At 36.1% G+C, this 20,809-nt stretch overlaps 1 protein-coding gene across 2 annotated transcripts in view; it reads left to right on the top strand.

The window, feature by feature from the left end:
• The first annotated feature begins 6,652 nt into the window (after positions 1-6,652).
• Positions 6,653-20,809, top strand: part of gnas (GNAS complex locus) — a 58,055-nt gene continuing 43,898 nt past the window's right edge. The window contains exon 1 of one of the 2 annotated variants that reach the window (XM_056460510.1): positions 6,653-7,221. In XM_056460510.1, coding sequence (XP_056316485.1) covers positions 6,963-7,221 — 259 coding nt within the window. In that variant the 5' untranslated portion in view covers positions 6,653-6,962. Of the gene's footprint in view, positions 7,222-18,493; positions 19,808-20,809 lie in introns of those variants that run through there. The other variant, XM_056460512.1, reaches the window with a different exon arrangement.

Here is a 20,809-nt window from a genome sequence, read left to right as displayed (position 1 = left end):
TCATAAAGGTTTGAAACATGCTAAAGGTTAATAAATGATGATAGAGTTTTCATTTTTGGGTGAACTATCAGTTCTGTGAACTATCACAGTTTTTAAGTGACACTGAACTGAGCTCAACTGAACTGAACTTAAACACTACAAACTGAACTACACTGTTCCTATTTACTGTGACCTTTTATGTGAAGCTGCTTTGACACGATCTACATTGTATAAGCGCTATACAAATAAAGGTGAATTGAATTGAATTGAATTAAAAACCTTCAAGATTCTTTCTTCTCTTAAACACAAAAGAAGACATTATGAAATAATATGAAAACCAGTAACCTTTGATTTCCATAGTATGAAAAACGAATATTATGGAAGTCAATGGTTACAGGTTTTTAAATTTTTTTTGTTCAACAGAAGAAAGAAGCTTGAGGAAAAGAATCACTTGAGGAGGTGTAAATGATGGCAGAAATGTCTTTTTTGGTGAACTATCCCTTTATAAGAATATGGAAGTCAATGGTTACAGGTTTACAGCATTCTTCAAAATATCTTGCCTTGTGTTTAAAAGAAAAAAAAAACTCATAAGGGTCTGAAATGTCTAAAAAGTGAGTAAATGATGAAAGAATTTCACTTTTGGGTGAAAAATAAAAAAGTTTCTCAGTAATTACTCACCCTACAAACTTGTTTGAGTTTCTTTCTTCTGTTGAAAACAAATGAAGATATTTTGAAAATGTTGTAAACCTGAAACCATTGACTTCCATAGTAGGAAAAACAAATACTATGGAAGTCAATGGTTACAGATTTTCAGTCTTCTTCAAACTATCTTATTTTTAGTTGAAAAGAAAAACGAAAGTAGGTAAATGATGACAGAATTTTCTTTTTGGGGTGAACTATCTCTTTAATATGTGGTCTTACATGTATATGCAGATTTATATTTTACCAACAGATGCCACTTGAACATTTTTCAAAATAACTGACTTTCTTTTATTTAATATTTTAATTACTCACCCTCCAAACTTGTTTAAGTTTCTTTCATCTGTTGAAAACAAATGAAGATATTTTGAGAAATGCTGTAAACCTGCAACCACTGACTTCCATAGTAGCAATAACAAATACTATGGGAGTCAATGGTTACAGGTTTTCAACGTTGTTCAAAATATCTTATTTTGTGTTAAAAGAAACTCATAACACCTAAAAGGTGAGTAAATAATTACAGAATGGTTATTTTTGGTTGAACTATCCCTTTAACATGGAGTCTCACATGTATATGCAGATTTATATTTTACCAATTGACGCTACTTGAACATTTTTCAAAATATCTCCCTTTTTGTTCAACAAAAGAAATAAGCTCTAAGGTTTTTTTAAAATCACTTGAGAAGGAGTAAATGATGGCAGAAATGTCATTTTTTTGGTGAACATTCCCTTTACAAGAATATGGAAGTCACTAGTTATGGGTTTACAGCATTCTTCAAAATAATATACCTTGTGTTCAAAAGAATAGAAAGAAACTCATAAAGGTCTGAAACATGTAAAAGGTGAGTAAATCATGATAGAATTTGTATTTTTGAGTGAACTGTCTATTTAAATGGATGGTTCATTAAAAAAATGAAAATTTCCTCTAATTACTCACCCTCAAGTGGTTCCAACCTTGTTTGAGTTTCTTTTTTTATGTTTAAAACAAATGAAGATATATTGAGAAATGCTGTAAACCTGTAACCATTGACTTCCATAGTAGGAAAAACAAATACCATTGAAGTGAATGGTTACAGGTTTTCATCACTCTTCAAAACATCTTCATTTGTGTTTCAAAGAGAAAATAAAACTTTATGACGAATAAACGATGACGAAAGTTTCTTTTTTGGGTGAACTATCTTTCCCTTTAACATGTGGTCTCACTTGTATATGCAGATTTATTTTTCACCAGCAGATGGCACTGTTTTGCTCGAAGTAGTTTTCACAAGAGCTCTTCGTTTACTCCTAAATTAAAATTTAGATTCAGTCAATAATTTTCCTATCATTCATTCACCATAGTGATTCTTGACTGTCAGCATCCAAACAACCATAAATAAAACAAGTTAAGATAATCCACAAGAAGTGAGTTGTTAGAAAGACCCTGGAGTTAAGGGGAAGTGTGAAGCGCCGGCGCTGTTGTAGATAATGTCAACGCATGAGGCATCTTAGAGGACAGATTAAGAACAGAAGGCAAGCTATTGTGCAAGTTATTCAACCTTCCAAGAAACAGGAGAGCGGTCGTATATTTAGCAAAGTGCTGTGGTGTTTGTTCAAAGTGTGTCAGATCTGTAGTTACAATGAGTTCTTTCATAATTCTGAGTCATTTTATTAACAGAAATCAAACAGAGCTGGGCAAACGAATCTACTTCGCTTTTATATAGTTTGAAACATCAAGATTTTTTGAAATCTTATTGGTCACCAAAGCTGCACTTACTTAATCTAGAATACAATAAAACATTTTCGTATTTTAAATTTTTTTTGTTCATTCAATTTAAAACAACTGTTTTCTATGTGAATATACACTCACCGGCCACTTTATTAGGTACACCTTACTAGTGCCTTTCGCTTTCAGAACCGCCTTAATCCTTCATGGCATAGATTCAACCAAGTACTGGAAATATTCCCCAGAGATTTTGGTTCATTTTGACATGATAGCATCACACAGCAGATTTATTGGCTGCACATCCATGATGCGAATCTCCCGTTTCAACACATCCCAAAGGTGCTCTATTGGATTGAGCTCTGGTGACTGTGGAGGCCATTTGAGTACAGTGAACTCGTCATGTTCAAGAAACCAGTCTGAGATGATTCAGGCTTCATGACATGGCGCATTATCCTGCTGGATGTAGCGATCTGATGATGGGTATGCTGTGGTCATAAAGGGAGGGACATGGTCAGCAACAATACTCAAGTAGGCTGTGGCGTTGACTCAGTTAGTACTAATGGGCCCAAAGTGTGCCAAGAAAATATCCCCACACCATTACACCACCACCTGTTGACTCCAAATTCTGACCCTACCATCTGAATGTCACAGCAAAAATCAAGACTCATCAGACCAGGCAATGCTTTTCCAATCTTCTATTGTCCAATTTTGGCGACCCTGTGCGAATTGTAGCCTCAGTTTCCTGTTCTTAGCTGACAAGAGTGGCACCCGCTGTGGTCTTCTTCTGCAGTAGCCCATCTACCTCAAGACTGGATGTGTTGTGTGTTCAGAGATGCTCTTCTGCATACCTCGGTTTGTACAGAGTGGTTATTTGAGTTACTGTTGCCTTTCTATCAACTGGAACCAGTTTGGCCATTCTCTTTTGACCTCTGGCATCAACAAGGCATTTGCGCCCACAGAACTTCCACTCACTGAATATTTTCTTTTTCGGGCCATGCTCTGTAAACCCTAGAGATAGTTGTGCGGGAAAATCCCAGTAGATCAACAGTTTCTGAAATACTCAGACCAGCTCGTCTGGCACCAACAACCATGTCACATTCAAAGTCACTTAAATCCCCTTTCTTCCCCATTCTGATGCTCGGTTTGAATGGCAGCATATTGTCTTGACCATGTCTGCATGACTAAATGTTGAGTTGCTGCCATGTGATTGGCTGATTAGAAATGTACGTTAACAAACAGTTGGACAATATAATGTACCAAATTAAGTGGCTGGAGAATCTATATTAAAATATAATTTATTCCTGTGGTAAATGCAGATCTTAAGCATCCTTACTCCACTCAGAAATAATTGTTATATGATTATTTGGTGATCCGTTATTATTGAAAAGTACCATTCACCTAATAAATAATGAATTGTTTATTTATAAAAGACATTTATAATGTCACAAAAGACTTTATTGATAGGAGAATCTTCAAATGTTTTATGGTTTCCAGTAAGATATGAAGCAGAATAAAAGTTCTCCAAAAATAAATGACCATCAAAATGTCACCAATAATAAATGCAATAAACTATTTTCACCTTTAAACTTATTATTAAGTTTAATACCTGACACAAGCTAGACAAATACATCCTGCACCACTTTAACTTTGTGTTCTGTCACACAATTGTGCTATGTGGTTTAAAATACTTTTGTAACATTTTAAATAAATCTTATAAAATATTTTGCATAAAATGATAAGACATTTTTAACATCACGTTTCTAATTAGTTTACAAACATTTAATTTATTTCAAAGCTTATTTTAGATCTTCAATTAATTTGTCTGACGTGTACATCCCGGTTAATGCGCAACAGCGCCATCTACAGGGAGTTATAATTACTCAACTTTTGTGATATTTCATGCATCCCGTAGTTTCAAAAGCCAGAACAGCTAATGTTAAACTTATTTTAACACGATCAGAGTTTCGACAGAGTTAATGGACGTAAATTGAGAACATTTCAAAGTTAAGAATATGTAATAATAATGAATAATTTGAATATAACAAGACATAAAGCGCACACAACTGGGATTAATTCAGCAATTCAGAGTTGTAAAATACAACATCATACTGATCTACATAACTTAAAATTTAATTTACAAAAAACGCTAAGGAAAATATTTGACTTTTAATCACACGTTTTTTTCTTCTTTCTATCTATTTACACTCTAACAAAATGCTGGCTTGGTGTGATCCAACATTGGGTCAAATATAGACAAACCCCGGAAAAACCCAACCACTGGGTGTAATTTAAGTTTTGTAATTTAAACTGTTGTGCACTGTTCGAATGTCCTTTTGTTATGTTAGGGATGAAAACATCCACTGAATTAAACTGCTGTAAAAATGCATCAGATAAATATTTTTTTCAAATGTTCTCTGCATGAATCTGTTAATCAACCTCAGTCATGATCAAAACTACTGAATTGTTTAGCAAATTACAGGATTTTAACTTTTTAATCACGAAAATTCATAAATTATGTGAGTGATTTGGTGAAAAAACAGACAAAATAACGCATTGTCAATAGAATAAGTAATTTTGGACTGGATTTTTTGTACCTTTTATCACAGTCTTGGACATGTGACAATTGGCTTTAATGCATTGTTTGATTTTCATAATCTCCCTAATTTACTGTTGGTGGCTGTTTTTGCCGCTTCCATTATAACCACATTTGATGGTGCATAAATACAGAGTCTTTGTTTTTGTTTACTCCGTGTAGTTCTGAGAGCTGAGATGCATATTTAGATTTTCACAGACACATCAAGGCAAGTGCGCAAAGGTCACTCTCCCAGTGACAGAAGCACAGGTATACAACCACTTTCATTTGCTGTTATACTCAATATAAAATCCTGAAACTGAGCTGTTTTGCACAGGCATATCTAAAGGGTTAATAGTGTCACCTGATGATCAACAGTTAAAATTACAAATTTCACCTCTTCCCAACAGGGAAAACACCCAACAATCAAAAAAGCACGATTATATGGTGTCATGGTTTTGTAATAAAAAAAGTGGTTATAATGGAAGTCAAAGGGGCAAAAACAGCCACTAACAGTAAATTAGGGAGGAAAAAAAAAGGAAAATAAATCAAAACCAATACATCAAAGGCAATGTTGTTTCACATGCCCAAGACTTTGATAAAAGGTAAATAAAAAATCCAGTCCACAATTACTTTTTATATTGAAAATACGCCATTTTGTGTGTTTTTTCCACATCAAATCATTGACATCATTTATGAGTTTGACAATTAGAGTTAAAATCCTGTAGTTTTCTACGCAATTTAGTAGTTTTGATCAGGACTGAGGTTGATGAACAGATTTATGCAAAAGAATGTGAAAGAAATATTTATCTGATGCATTTTTGTCAGCAGTTTAATTTAGTGGAGGATTTCATCCCGAACATAACAAAAGGGTTGTAAATTAGCCCAGAGTGAATTGTTGAGTTATTTTTTAATCAAATCATTTTCTCAAAATAAGTCACCAAAATCATTCTGCTAGCTGAAACACAGAAAAAGTTATGGCCAAATTAAGACACAAAAATCAAAATCACCAAATCACAAAAATCACCCCAGAGTGGATGAAAACATCCTCAACAGCACATAAGGGTTAACAAAAAATAGTTGGGTTTTCCATATTTAACTCAACATTGGCATATGACAACCCATCATTTTTACTCATCTAATCTTTACAATAATATCTAACACTATAAAATTATTAAAAAGAATACAATACATTATAACAACATTAAAACTAATTAACAGATAACTAAACTATGCATAGATAAAGGGAGTAAATGGCTCGCAAAACTGTAAAATCGTGATTGCAGTTTCTCCACGTGACGTCACAGAGTGACCTTTTTTTATTCAATGAACAACAACATTATACAACAGCATGAATAACAGCCAATATAACATTACCGCCAGGGGCGATAGCTGAAATAAACACTTCGTTTCATAAAGTACGTTTAAGTTCAATGCGTACATTTATATAGTAGCCTCACATGAAGTATGCTTTTAGAATATTGTTTATAAAGTATATACCTAATTTAACAACACTTATTACTGGATTTAATACATTTAAATCCCTTTTTAAAATCTCCCTTAAAGCAAAATTTGTGAAGCCACAAATATTTAAGCAACGTCACGGAGTGAGTGACCTCCCCCTGCTGCTCGTGAAAATTTAACGCCGTGCAAAAAAAGTTACAGCAGAAAACTGATCTCCGGTCAGCGGCGTTAAGCGAGCGAGAAGCGGACGAGGAGGGACTTGGAGCGGCGTCTAGAAATAGTAGAGCAAGAATAACAAACAGTGAAAAGTGCGCTATGTGTGTCAGGTCAAAGTTCACTCCTGTTAATACCAGAACCTGAGGGGGAAAAGCCGATGCGGCTAAACGACACCTTTGGAAAGCCTGAGCGGTAATGCTGTAAGGGATAGCGAGCCTTTCTCTCCACCTGACCTGGATAACCATCATCATCATCACCATCTTCATCATCACCATGGTGTTCTTATCCTTTAAGACTTTCCTATACGGATGTTAAACAGGAGCATTGGTCATGGGGATGTGCCACAGCTTCAGATCGAGGTTATCAGAATCAGCGATCACGTACACGGGCGGCCGTAGCGCTGCGGGCGCGGGGATCGATGCGGAGTCGGGCGGCCACTCAGACAGCTGTGACCCGCAGCTCAGAGAGCGGCGGCGGGCGGAGGAGCGAGCGCGGGTCAAGGCGGAGAACAAGCGGAGCAGAAACATTGACAAGAGCCTGAAGGCGGAGAAGAGAGAATACAAGCAGACGCACAGGCTGCTCTTATTAGGTAAGAGAGAGGAGATTCTGGGATTCAGGTGGTGCGACTATACTTTTATCTGATGTGTCAAATGGGTGCAGACGTGCTGATGGAAAGTTTATGACTGAGTACTTAAATCATACATTGTGTTAGACATAGTTTCCACCAAATTAATATAGTATTTTTTAAAGTGTTAAAATTGTTTATTTTATTAATATGGTTATTTTGGCCTGTATCACTTCTGAGATCTCGACTGTACTGCAACAGTTGAAACTCAGTCATGTTAAATTGATATGTAAATTGTGGTACATGCACAATGCAAATCATATATATAGGATATAAACAAGTATCTAAAACCTTTGACATAAAATTTCTGGTTTTAAACTTTACTGATACTAATGGTTTATTCCTCACTTGCAATTATATTTCTGTCTGGTTATCGAATCTGATTGGCTGTCAGCCGTGCTTTATTCTGCAATATCAGAACTCCCACAGCCTCCTCATCCTTCTGTATTACTCCACCCACATAGTGACAGCAGATCAATAAACTCACTACAGTTTGACAAATATTGCAGCTGTTGGACAACATAATGTGCTTTTGAGGCTTTTTTAGGCAAGAATGTAGTTGTTTAGATTGCATCTATGCAATTTATTATAGGACAGTGTGTCTATTTTAAATATTTATAATTTTGGAGATACAGAGCGTCCATCAGCCTGTCATACTGAGCAGAGCAAAGACGGTTGACTTTGTCCATCCACAAGATGGCGACAGAGACTGCATAATAAGCCTTTAGAAGAGAAAAGATTGGAGTAATTTCTAATTACAGCTGATCAAATCATTATGAAATTGGTACCTGACATTCTAAGCAGGGCCGGTGCGTCCATAGGGCCATAATAGGGAAGGCAGTACCTTTTGCTTCCCCCCCAGCGTGATTTCCAAAAGACTGTTCTGAAAGTAGTCAGCTACATCTGGAAACACTGGTTGGGGGGGGGGGGGGGGGGGGGGGGGGGTCCTTTGCCTAGAGCTGCAGTTCAGCTTGCTCCGGCCCTAATTCTAAGTCGACCTCTCTCTTTAGTATTTTGTAGTGCTGTTTTTATCCCATAGTAATTATAGTGTATTGAGTGTGAGATGAGACTCACATATCAGAAATGTGTGTATTTTGTGTTGGCCACTCTTTGTATAACCCTGAGTTACTTTTTGGTTGACCATCTGTTTGTTTTAATGCGTCTCCTGTTTTCATTACTGCAAACTAGTTCAGTAAGCAGAAAGAAAGAAGAAATGCCCGCATGTGTTTAGCATTTTTCCTTATCGCTAACACAACAGTAATCTGGTAGTGTTTGCTTTGCTTTGGCTTTTTCAGGGTTAATTATTGTGATCTGATTGCAACAGAGATATACTGGGAAATGTCTGTAGACTGATGGCATTTCATGCAGTTCAGCCTTATAATCTTAAAATGTCAGCAAAATTACCTGTTTTGTCATCACTTTAGACACTACGCTAGAGAATCATACAAATACTAGCTCTAAAGTGACATTTGTGACGTAACAATGGTTTCTGCTGTTCTGACGTCAGTTGCAGATGTGAATGAATGGTGGAAGTAAGTAGTTTCTCATGCAAAAGGTTTTTGAGACTCTCCGTGTTTGATTGTCTTTCTTATATACAAGATTATGCCGTCGAACTGTTGTATGAATGCAATATCCCACTCATAGCAGTGCGGCTTGGCTGTATATCATCACTGGTGGGATACTAAGGTACTCGGCCGCAACACACACCTCCCACCAGTGCCTACAGACGAATTACCATGTTTGTAAACATTCAGGATGCGCTCGCAGGGAGGTTGCAGAAAAAAACCGGGAGCGCTAGCATTTACAGTGAGGGAATGACATCCAATGCAGTACAGAGTTTGTTGTTGTCTTAGAAATAAGTTATATAGATCAGTGTTTCCCAACCCTGTTCCTGAAGGCACACCAACAGTACACATTTTCAACCTCTCCCTAATCAAACACACCTGAATCAACTTATCATACCATCAGAAGAGACTCCAACACCTGAAGTTAATGGGTCAGAAAAGGGAGACATCCAAAATATGTATTGTTGGTGTGCCTCCAGGAACAGGGTTGGGAAACACTGATATAGATTACATATAAAATATATATTATTTAAATAATGCTTTCAGCGTATTATAACAGCTTGTCACCCAGTGTTAAGCACAGTGATTGGGCAAAATTGAAAGTGAGCAGTTAAAGTGAGCAGCGTTCGTCTGACAGGTCCATTTGCGATAGCACCCTCCCAATGGATATTGAAGTAGACGAAATGGCCAAGCATCCAGCCCCAAATATACAATCTCATTGAAGCTCCAAGTGTTTTAACAAGATGTGTGGTCATGTGCAAGAAATAAGGTTTCATGATTACCAGATTCAAAACTTTGTAGTGCTAAAAACCGAGGTTCTGCCTAGCCAAAGACAAGGAAAAAAGACAGAGCTAACATTATACAAGGCCTGGGTAATCATCAACAAGCAAAACTACTGCATTCTGACAGCGAACCACACCTGAACTTACGGCAGGGATTTATATTCACACATTCGGACTTTCTCCTTAATAATATAATTTCATAAAAGTATTATTTGCAAACTCTAAATAGTGAAATCATATTAGCAGCCAATGACTATCAAAGTACAACATTGTTCACAGTCAAATAAACAGTGTTAATGTTGTTTTCAAGTCACACTTGCAGGTTTTTCAGACCGAATATTCAAAGTGCCGTGGTAAACAATATACTGTAGGGAGTGTGTCACAAGCTGTCACTGAATGAATGTGTGAATATAAAACCAACTTTACCTTAATAACTTACACTTTCCCATTTCATTCTGAGCATTCAGTGTCCACAGTTTAATTAAAAAATATTTATCTGTTTTTGCTGATATTATTGCTGCAATCAAAAACGAGTTATGTGTATGATTCAGCATAGTGTGAACTTACCTGATACAACAAGAGAACTGCAGAGTCCAGCATTTTAAATTAGGTCGTCACTTCATTCAGCTGCCTTTTAGCCAAAGACGTCTGCAGTTAGCCTTAAAGCAGTGTGGTGTACAGTAAAAGTAAAGTTTTCTATTTTTGGACTGTTTGGATTGGTATTGGCGAATTTGGCATCCTACTGCACAACATCATGTGTGACCTAGGTTGGTAATTCGTCTATATACAGCCATATTGCACTGCTACTCGTGTGATATTGCTCATATATATAATGCAGAAAATGCCTTTACAGTAATACAGTTTCAATGGATGCTAAGATACAGGATCAGTACAGGCAAGAAGGCACAAATCTGCATTGATTCTTCATAATATCCTGGTCCTGCTTCTCTAGGATAGTTATGTAATTTATATGGGTGGAGTCAACTTCAGTTACTTGCTGTCCCATTCCTAATGTGTCCTGGTATCTTTTAATGAAGAGACAGTCAAATGACCTGCTAGTATCCAATACTATCTGGCCTGTTCAGTATACAATAGTGATTATAGTTTACAAATAACATATTCCTGATGAATACTAAAAATATCTTGCACCCATGCTTTAATTTTCAGCTAATTTTGGCCTTATTTGTGATGTCTCTCTTTTAATTGTTATGAAAGGATGTGAAAAGTTGTTACCCATTCTCTTATTCAGAGGTTAATTTGAGTTTAATAAACTTATTCACATAAATCTGAATCTATATTTAAGTTTCAGGCTTGTACACCGTCCATGGAAAAGACTGTAAAAAGTTGTCATTTTGGTGGAAACTATGGTCACTCGGGTTTGTGGCTGGTTACTGAAAAACAAACATGAATGACTAGAATTTGTCAGCTAAATATATATATATTACGCCAAACGAGCATTTAAAGCAACTTTGATGGACTAAGGTGTTAAACGAAGATTAAATGTTGTTTGTGTGATTGTCATGAATTGTCATAACAGTGAAAACATCTGGTCAAGATCTAATCTGAGGCATGAAAACTGGCCCTACTTGATTTCTCTATAGCAAACACACAAGAAGTGACAGGAAGAACGAATCTAAAGAAGCTTTCGCAGACATTCAGCTTCAGAGTCTGGTCTACAATTGTGTGATCTAAAAAGTGAAGTGAAACTGTCGTCTGAGGTACATTTTTATTTTCTGAACTTCAGTGCTATTCCTGTGGCATATGTGTTTAGTGGCGTTTTCCCCTTCCGTCTACCTCTGCGCTAGTAGCATGGCTTAACTTCCTCTTTAGATAAAAAATTCCAAGTGACATGAATTATTTTCTCTAAAGCAAAATGAGCTGCATCCAAGCCTATCCGACTGCATTATAAAATCTTTTTATACTCTCTCAAACTCACTGAATTCTTGAATTTCCCTTTTGGCCTTTCTTGGAGGTGTAAACAGCGTTAGACCGGCCATGTTTTGATGAAGTTGTATTACACAAGGTCTCAAATGCCGCTACCTTTATGAGAGCTGTTCTTCTTTTTATTAACAAGTTACACAAGAAAAGGAGGGCAGCCTGACGACACAAATGAAGAAACTGTTAAGCTCTGTGACCAAAATACTCCAGTCATGCGGGCGCTCGGTTCAAAAACAGATGACACACACATACAAAGCTGATTGTTGCAACCTTAGAATGTAGGAAAACCAACCATCTCTGCATGTTCCAGTTGATCCTGGACAGTAGCGCTTGTGTGTGTGTGTGTGTGTGTCAAAAAAGGAAGTGTTATTTGTTTTTGGGCTATAATAATAATAATAATTTGTCATTTTAAAGCATCAGTTAATTTTTTTGTGGCCTAACTTGGTCTCCTGATTTTTGACTACGGCCTCTGTTGTTGAAGCAGGATCGCTGTGCTCGCGGTTGCAAGCCCGCAAGTGTAATATCTTACTTTAAGTGATTGCATGGTGTTATTGCTCACTTAAATAGAATCACATCCCCTCATGAAGGATGAAATATTGCATGAAATCAGATGAATGGACTCATAAGGGGTCCACTGTTCATCATGCAACTTAATGCAGGGCATGACAAAAGACATTCAACACATACCACATCCAGTTTTTAATAGAATCAGTGTCTGGTTATACACAGCTAAATTAGGCCAATAGCTTTACAATGAATGCTGAAACCTTATCATCTTGATTGTCATGTAATCGTATAATAGTTTTTTGTTCAGGTCTTTGTGAATTTAGTATTTCACTTTTTGAGGAAGGCGTGCAGATCTTAATATAACATCAGAAGGAGACTAATTCCCCAAATTATCTCTTTCCTTGAAAGGGGCTGTTTTATGTAATGTGACATAACACTAATGGGTCATGAGTTAAAAGTTTGACTATATTAAACCTCACTTATTTTTGGGTGAAAAAGTGGGTGAAAAAAACTTCATACGCTACAGTAGGGAAAGAATATCAGAGAGATTTCTGGGAAAACATCTCATGCTCTGTATTTGTCTCTTCATTTTGTGATCATTCATATCATGCAAATGCCTGGAATCACTATTTAATTCTTTACCATACAGCTATAGACTTTAAAGGAGACACCAACTAAAATTATATTTAATTTAACAACAGCTTTGATACAAAAAAAAAAAAAAAAAAAAAAAAAAAAAAAAAATATATATATATATATATATATATATATATATATATATATATATATATATATATATATATATATATATATATATATTGTTAGGCATATTTAGAAAATAGTCATTTGATGACATTAAAATTTTAAAGATCACAGCCTTAAAATATTAATTAAATGTAATTTAAAATCTTTATGCTTTGCTAGTGGTTTTACCTATAATATAATATAATATAATATAATATAATATAATATAATATAATATAATATAATGGCGACGCAGTGTGAGGTGACACCTCACAGCAAGAAGGTCGCTGGTTCGAGCCTCGGCTGGGTCAGTTGGCATTTCTGTGTGGAGTTTGCATGTTCTTCCTGCGTTCGCGTGGGTTTCCTTCTGGTGCTCCTATTTCCCCCACAGTCCAAAGACATGCAGTACAGGTGAATTGGGTAGGCTAAATTGTCTGTAGTGTATGCGTGTGAATGAGTGTGTATGGATGTTTGCAGCTGGAAGGGCATCCGCAGCGTAAAACATGTGCTGGATAAGTTGGCGGTTCATTCCGCTGTGGCGACCGCAGGTTAATAAAGGGACTAAGCCGAAAAGAAAATGAATGAATGAATAATATAACTAAGTATGAGCACTTATGGGTAGGGCCAGACGGAATCTGCGGATGTTTTTTGCTATTTCTGCAAAGAATTTTCATAAAAACCTGCAGATTTTTGCTGAATTATTTTGGGAGTATCATAACTAAAACCCTAATATATGAAATAAAAAATATTATGTTTTTAACTTTTATTTAATGTTTAAAATGCAAATCCAATTAGATTCACTTTATTTGGTAAACAAAGCAAGTCTTTAATATAATATATCTACTAAAAGACAGAAAATATTACTGTACAAACTGCATTGTGCATAAATCACATGAACATTTTCATATTAGTCAATAATAATACTGTAATTAACTTAAAAACTGAATAAATATAGATTTACACACATTTACTCAAGTAAATAAACAGAATTAATGATGGACTAAAAATCTGCAGAATTCTGCGCGCGCAGATTCCGCGTGGGCCCTACTTATGGGGTGGCACGGTGGCTCAGTGGTTAGCACTGTGGCCTCACAGCAGGAAGGTCGCTGGTTCGAGTCCTGGGTCAGTTGGCATTTCTGTGTGGAGTTTTGCATGTTTGCATGTTCTCCCTGTGTTTGTGTGGGTTTCCTCCGGGTGCTCCAGTTTCCCCCTCAGTCCAAAGACATGCGCTATAGGTGAATTTAATAAATTGAATTGGCCGTAGTGTATGTGTGTGAATGAGTGTTTCCCAGTGTTGGGTTGCAGCTGGATGGGCATTCGTCTCGTAAAACATATGCTGGATAAGTTGGTGGTTCATTCCGCTGTGGTGACCCCTGATTAATAAAGGGACTAAGCCAAAAAGAAAATGAATGAATAAATGATCACTTATTTTTTCAATATATTTTAATAAGTACAGGTCAAAGTAAGTTTAATTTTTTTATAAATAGATTACAATTAATTAGCCAATTCATATTTAGACAAAATTTATTTGGGAGATTATAGTAAACACTTCATTTGCATTAAATATGCATTCTATGTATATAAAATAAGTTTTGTAAATTTAACTCCAAAATGGGAAGACTTTGACCAATGTACAAAAATGCTAATTAATTATGTCAGAAATGACAAGAATACTACACAAAGAAATTTAGTCAATTCATCCTTGAGAGTTTTGAATGTTACATCATTTGAAACTCTATATAGGATCTTAAAAACAGAATGTTTATTTTCTTAAACAAACCTTATGAACCCAGAACTGAATTTGTGTTGTTGTTCAAAAGCCTGTCAGAGCAAATGTGGCCACTAAAATAGTGTCTTGATATATTGGTCTATATCTCTGGATGTGTAATATGTTGTGAAAGATCTGTTATAGATATTAAACATAAAATAGTAAACAAGAAAATACTATAAAATTATATGAATCCAATCTACGTACAAAGTGAAAAACAAAGTTAGAGACTTCTAAATATAACCAATTATGTTTTCCAGAAATGCTACACTGCATTTTTTCTATTTAGATTGGGGATTTTTAATAAAAGGGTTAAAAACACCTAATGAGACTTTTATTTTACTGTTAAAAACGAATGTAATATGCAATATATATCTATGCCTTGTGCTCTCAGTGCAGAGAATACTTGATTGTGTATATTCTGTCCTGAGGATTCTCCTCATTTAGAATTGTTGCATATGTTGTTTTGGCCACAAAGCACTTATTCTTTCAATATATGTACATGTCAACATGAGTTTTATTTGTTACATACATAGATGTAACCATTCACTTGCATTAAATATGCCTTTTATGTATATTAAATAAGTTTTGTCAATTTAATTTGATGCAGACTCCAAAATGGCGAGTTTTGCCTTTGACCGATATACAAAGATACAAATGAATAATGCCAGAAACAACAAGAATAATACAGTAATATTACATAATCTAAAACTCTATATAAAATTGTCTCAAATTAAAGCAGAATGTTAATTATCTTAAAGCTTATTAATCGAGAACTGAATTTGCGTTGTTGTTCAAAAGCTCCACACGTCAGAGCAAATATGGCCACCAAAATAGTGTCTGATATATTGGTTTATATCTCTGGATGGTTTAATGTGTTGTGAAAGATCTGCTATATAGATAATAAACATTAAATAATAAACAAGACAATACTATAAAACAATATGAATCCAATCAAGTTAGAGACTTCTAAATATAACCAATTATGTTTTCTAGAAATGCTAAACTGCATTTGTTCTATTTATATTATATTTTTTTATAAAATGGTTAAAAACACACTAATGAGACTTTTTTATTGTAAAAAATGAATGTAATATGTAATAGACATGTATGCCTTATTTCAGGGGTCACCAAACTTGTTCCTGGAGGGCCGGTGTCCTGCAGATTTTAGCTCCAACCCTAATCAAACACACCTGAACAAGCTAATCAAGGTCTTACTAGGTATACTTGAAACATCCAGGCAGGTGTGTTGAGGCAAGCTGGAGCTAAACCCTGCAGGGACACCGGCCCTCCAGGACCGTGATTGGTGACCCCTGCCTTATTTGATGCAGACTCCAAAATGGCGAGTTTTGTCTTTGGCCAATATACAAAGATAAAAATGAATAATGCCAGAAACAACAAGAATAATACAGTAATATTACATAATCTAAAACTCTATATAAAATTGTCTCAAATTAAAGCAGAATGTTAATTATCTTAAAGCTTATTAATCGAGAACTGAATTACGATGCTGTTTAAAAGCTTCACATGAAGCTTCAAATATGGCCACTAAAATAATGTCTCATATTTTAGTCAAAATCTCTGGATGATTTAATATGTTGTGAAAGATCTGCTGTATAGATAATAAACATTAAACGATACACAAGACAATACTATAAAACAATATGAATTCAGTTAAGTTAGAGACTCCTAAATATAACCAATTATGTTTTCCAGAAATGCTACACTGCGTTATTTTCTATTTAAATTGGGGATTTTTAATAAAAGGGTTAAAAACACCTGAGGAGACTTTATTTTACTGTTAAAAACGAATGTAATATGCAGTAGATATGTATGCCTTGTGCTCTCAGAGTAGAGAATACTTGATTGTGTATATTCTGTCCTGAGGATTCTCCTCATTTAGAATCGTTGCATATGTTGTTTTGGCCACAAATGGCCTACTGTTCCTCAAAAATAACACGTCTGCAGGAGAGCTAATATTAGAGAAATGCTGCCACCTTCTGGTGACAGATCACAGTATATTGGACTCAACTAATATCATGCCAACTTTTAAATAATAGTATCCATACAATGCTCATTCATCAGTGCATGTAAAACAACAGTTTCATCTCAGAATGCTGGTTATTTCTTTATGGATGTGTCCATTGTTGAAAAGGTGAGGGTATTTTTAAAATATTTATTTTAAGCTCGAAATTTTAATACGGTCAATAGAACTTTATTCTAAAAAAACAGACTTTATATTGTTTCTGATCGAGTCTGCCTCTGCGCCCTAACACCACACAGAGATTAAGGGATGATCAAAAATAGATGACAGTGTGTCAAAAATAGCTCAATGAAACATCATTTTCCAATCCGGTCATTGTCATACAGTAGTTTATCTCTCACGAGTTGACATCACTTTGACTTGTGTATGATCTCTTATACTAGAACTTTGTTTCTAGATTCTTTCGTTTACTTTCCGGCTGTCAGCTTTTCACTATTTTAGATCTTTCTTTGGAGCCGTATAGAAAATGGCTTGAAAAAAAATGATGGATAAATTTAACATGTCAACACCCAAATATACTTGAAGACTCATTTAAGTTATGCTACAATACAATTATATCAGCACTTTGCTTGTTTTTATTAGCTTAATAAAACATTATTATTAAAAAAAAACATGTAACCTGTATATAATTCACATTTAGAAAAGCAGAGGATGCTTATGATTAATACATTATGTTTATTGCACAATATAGGCCAGTATAAACGTTTGTTTTAACACGTTTAATAAATGTAATCTATAATAGTTTGTATGTTTACGGCAGACAAGTAATATTTTGAGTGATATTTAGTTTTAATTTAATTAGATTTATTGAATCATTTTAGAAATCGTGTTTTAGTGTAACAAATAGGTCATTGAATTATGTTCATTCACACAAATCAGTATTGTTAGTTTTAATTAATTACGACTTAAACCACGAGGTCCTCAGTATTGCATGTTAATTGCATGTATTTACTAAATATTTGTAACTTAAAATACCTGGAAAGAGGAAATGTAACTCATACTACGTTCACTATCCTCAGCACACTGGTGTCAACAGTATTTTAGGTATTAAGCAGAAGTACTTTTATACATTTACAAAGTATGATTTTAAACCTGTTTATGACTATACTGCAGTGTAAACACAAACAAAACAGGCTGAAAATTAATTAATTATTTTTATAAAATAAATTACTTGTGTTTTTGCAATTTTTTCCCTTATTTGTCGGATTATATTTTTTTATAGCTTGTTTTACATTACATGTTCTCAACACACGACTTACAACAACATATGCTTACACTTTAAGACTCTTTAGACTGCAAACAAAACATTTTGAAAATATATACTTTATTTTTATATAACAACACTGATCAGTAAAAAACTTATGACAGTGGTATAGTACTCCGTGTGATTCCTAAATGCTTTGATTCACCGAGAAGAGCCGACTCATGCGAGTCATTCGTTCGGGACTCGCACTGCGCCAGTCGGTCTGAATGCTGGAGATTCATAACAAAGAACCGACTCGTAAGAGCCATCCGTTCAGGGAGCCGAACTGCACTGGTCAGAGTATATTAGTCTGATTGAAGAATGTACTTCAGTGGATTATTAACGGAGTAAAATTTAATTACAACATAAAAATTGTTATTTGGTATTATTAACGCAACCATTTCTCGCTTTCAAATACTTTATAAGGTGAAGATGTTAATATAGTTCAGCTTGAAGCTGTTATTCAGAGCGTGCATTATAAGAGCACATCACACTGTTTGCATATAACCAGAGATTTTGGTCAGCAGTGAAAGATGGATAGGCTGGAATCGCGAACTTTATCACGTATGAATCATGTCTTCAAAGAGGGCGCCTTTTCTCCACTTGCTGACGTTTTCTGGCTGTCATGTGATTATACTCAGGGTTCAATGAGAGCTGTTTGCCCCACCCATCTCTTCAACGCTATCTATCTCAATGTACAATTCACTGAGAAAAGGAAATAATCGCTAAAAATATACCCTCGAAAAGGATTCATTCGCCACAATTGGGGATTCAACGCGCTCCGTCCGTAGGGAATCCACCGCTGTCGTTGTGGTATCGGATTTATCTTTACGTATCCAAATGCACATGATCTACCACCCGAATTCAAGAAGGATACAAAGCGTAGCCTGACAGCGGACTCGGACTGCGATAACCGGTAAAAATATCGACGGAATCGGTCGCATTTGCATCTGCGGTTGAAAGAACCGTAAGGATCGCCGCTCGCGTCAAAGCAAAGTCTACGGATGTGAGGAGAAATTCAAATTACAGTAACGGAGAAGACGGCGAAGGGCCTCGTTTGATTTGGACAAGCCGAAAAAAGCGATCAGTCACCATAAGCAGAACAGGAGGGAAAATAGCGTCAATCTGAGGGGAATTTTTCAGCAGCACCACCGTATTTTGCTCGCAGACAACGTCGTTTCGTAACGGAGTTAAAAGGTTCATGTCGGCCACGGCGCAGGGCGGAATGATCCACATGCCGTCATTTTGGTGGAAATATTTATTTTTTTAATTTGTAGCCACCCTTTCTATCTCGTTCTGCCCGTCTCGTTGCATCGCCGAACGGATTCGACAGCAAGCCACCGAAAACAATCGCGTTTTGTGGAGCTATTCATGATTTTAATAGGAGTCGGTCGTTATTTCGGGAAAGCGACCATGGATTCGCGACGGGAAATCTGCTAAATCGCCGTCGTGGGAAAGCCGAGATCATTCATGTAACGTCGAAGGCTTTTGCTGGATGCTCATCCATACACAGAAATCTCATATTTTATAGTAGCAAGCGCTCGACAGGACTTGGCCGTCTGTAGGCCGGCCTAGTGTTTTCACCACCACCACCTATTCTCGCCAGTACTAGTCACCCAGAGCTTTTTCCTATTTCCCCGTGCTCCCCTGCCCACATCGGCGAAATCCAGGGTAGTTGTGAGCATACACGTATAAATGTCCCGGTTTTCCATCACAGTGTTCTGATCGGAGGCCAATCGAGGGACTTGGATCATTTATTCATACGGTAGATTCACCTTCCCCTCACCCCACCCCAAAACTTTTCTTGGGTTTTTGGGAAAATGGGTTGTTTGGGCAACAGTAAGACTGAGGACCAGCGAAATGAGGAGAAGGCCCAGCGAGAAGCTAACAAGAAGATAGAGAAGCAGCTCCAGAAAGACAAACAGATCTACAGAGCAACTCATCGACTACTGCTGCTGGGTAGGTTGGTCTGAAATGCTGAGGTTCTGTCACTGCTGCAAACACACACACACACACACACACACACACACACTTTCCCGATGGACGCTTGTGACTGATGCCCGTGACGTCATCGGGCCTGTCACACGTAGCGTTTGTTGTTTTGTTTGTGCGAATTTAATTCATTTGCTCGAGTACATGATGTAGGTACAGGCGTTTTGGTGGGGATTTCGATGCCGTGCTATAGTGGAGGCCTGTGGTGCTCCGTTTAACGCCGCTCAATCTCTCCATTCATTCGCATCTGATTTATGACGAATGCGTTTTGCATTATGGAAATGTTTGGCCTCACATGATTTAAAAAATTCAGTTGTGTTATGGAGATCCATCACTCGTGAGAATATACTTTCACATGCAGGGCTCTGAACACATCACAGCTTCTTTAGGCTTGTGAGTTTAGGGTTGTTTGTGCATCTTGTTCAAGATACAATGTGCTTATATCTTTACATATCACGTGAATATTGAAATTACTTTTTAGTTAAGACCTTTTTGTCATGCTGTATAGCGTTTTAGAACCACCTCATTTTCTGTCTGCTTGTATATATGCATTCAAGACCTATGAAAGTTTGTTTACATGATACTGTTTTCATTCATTCATTTTCTTGTCGGCTTGGTCCCTTTATTAATCTGGGGTCGCCACAGTGGAATGAACCGCCAACTTATCCAGCATTTGTTTTACGCAGCGGATGCCCCTCCAGCCGCAACCCATCACTGGGAAATAATACTGTTTTATGGTTTAGCTTTCTGGGCATCGTCAAAATGATAATAGCACAATATGCCACTTTATTTTTTTGCATCATACATAATAACTGTGGAACAGAAACTGATTAGATGATTTGATTCTGTTTCATATGCTTTGAATATAATGTTTTTTATAATATAGCAGTGTTGCATATTGTCAGTTCTTGATAACAATGATAACTGTTTTCTAGGTGTAACGCGGTTTGGGAAAAGTCAAGGTTTTAA

Source organism: Danio aesculapii, chromosome 6 (assembly GCF_903798145.1).
Source record: "Danio aesculapii chromosome 6, fDanAes4.1, whole genome shotgun sequence".
Classification (NCBI taxonomy): Eukaryota; Metazoa; Chordata; class Actinopteri; order Cypriniformes; family Danionidae; genus Danio; species Danio aesculapii.
Note: the sequence above shows the minus strand (reverse complement) of the source record. Positions and strands in the feature narration are given on the sequence as shown.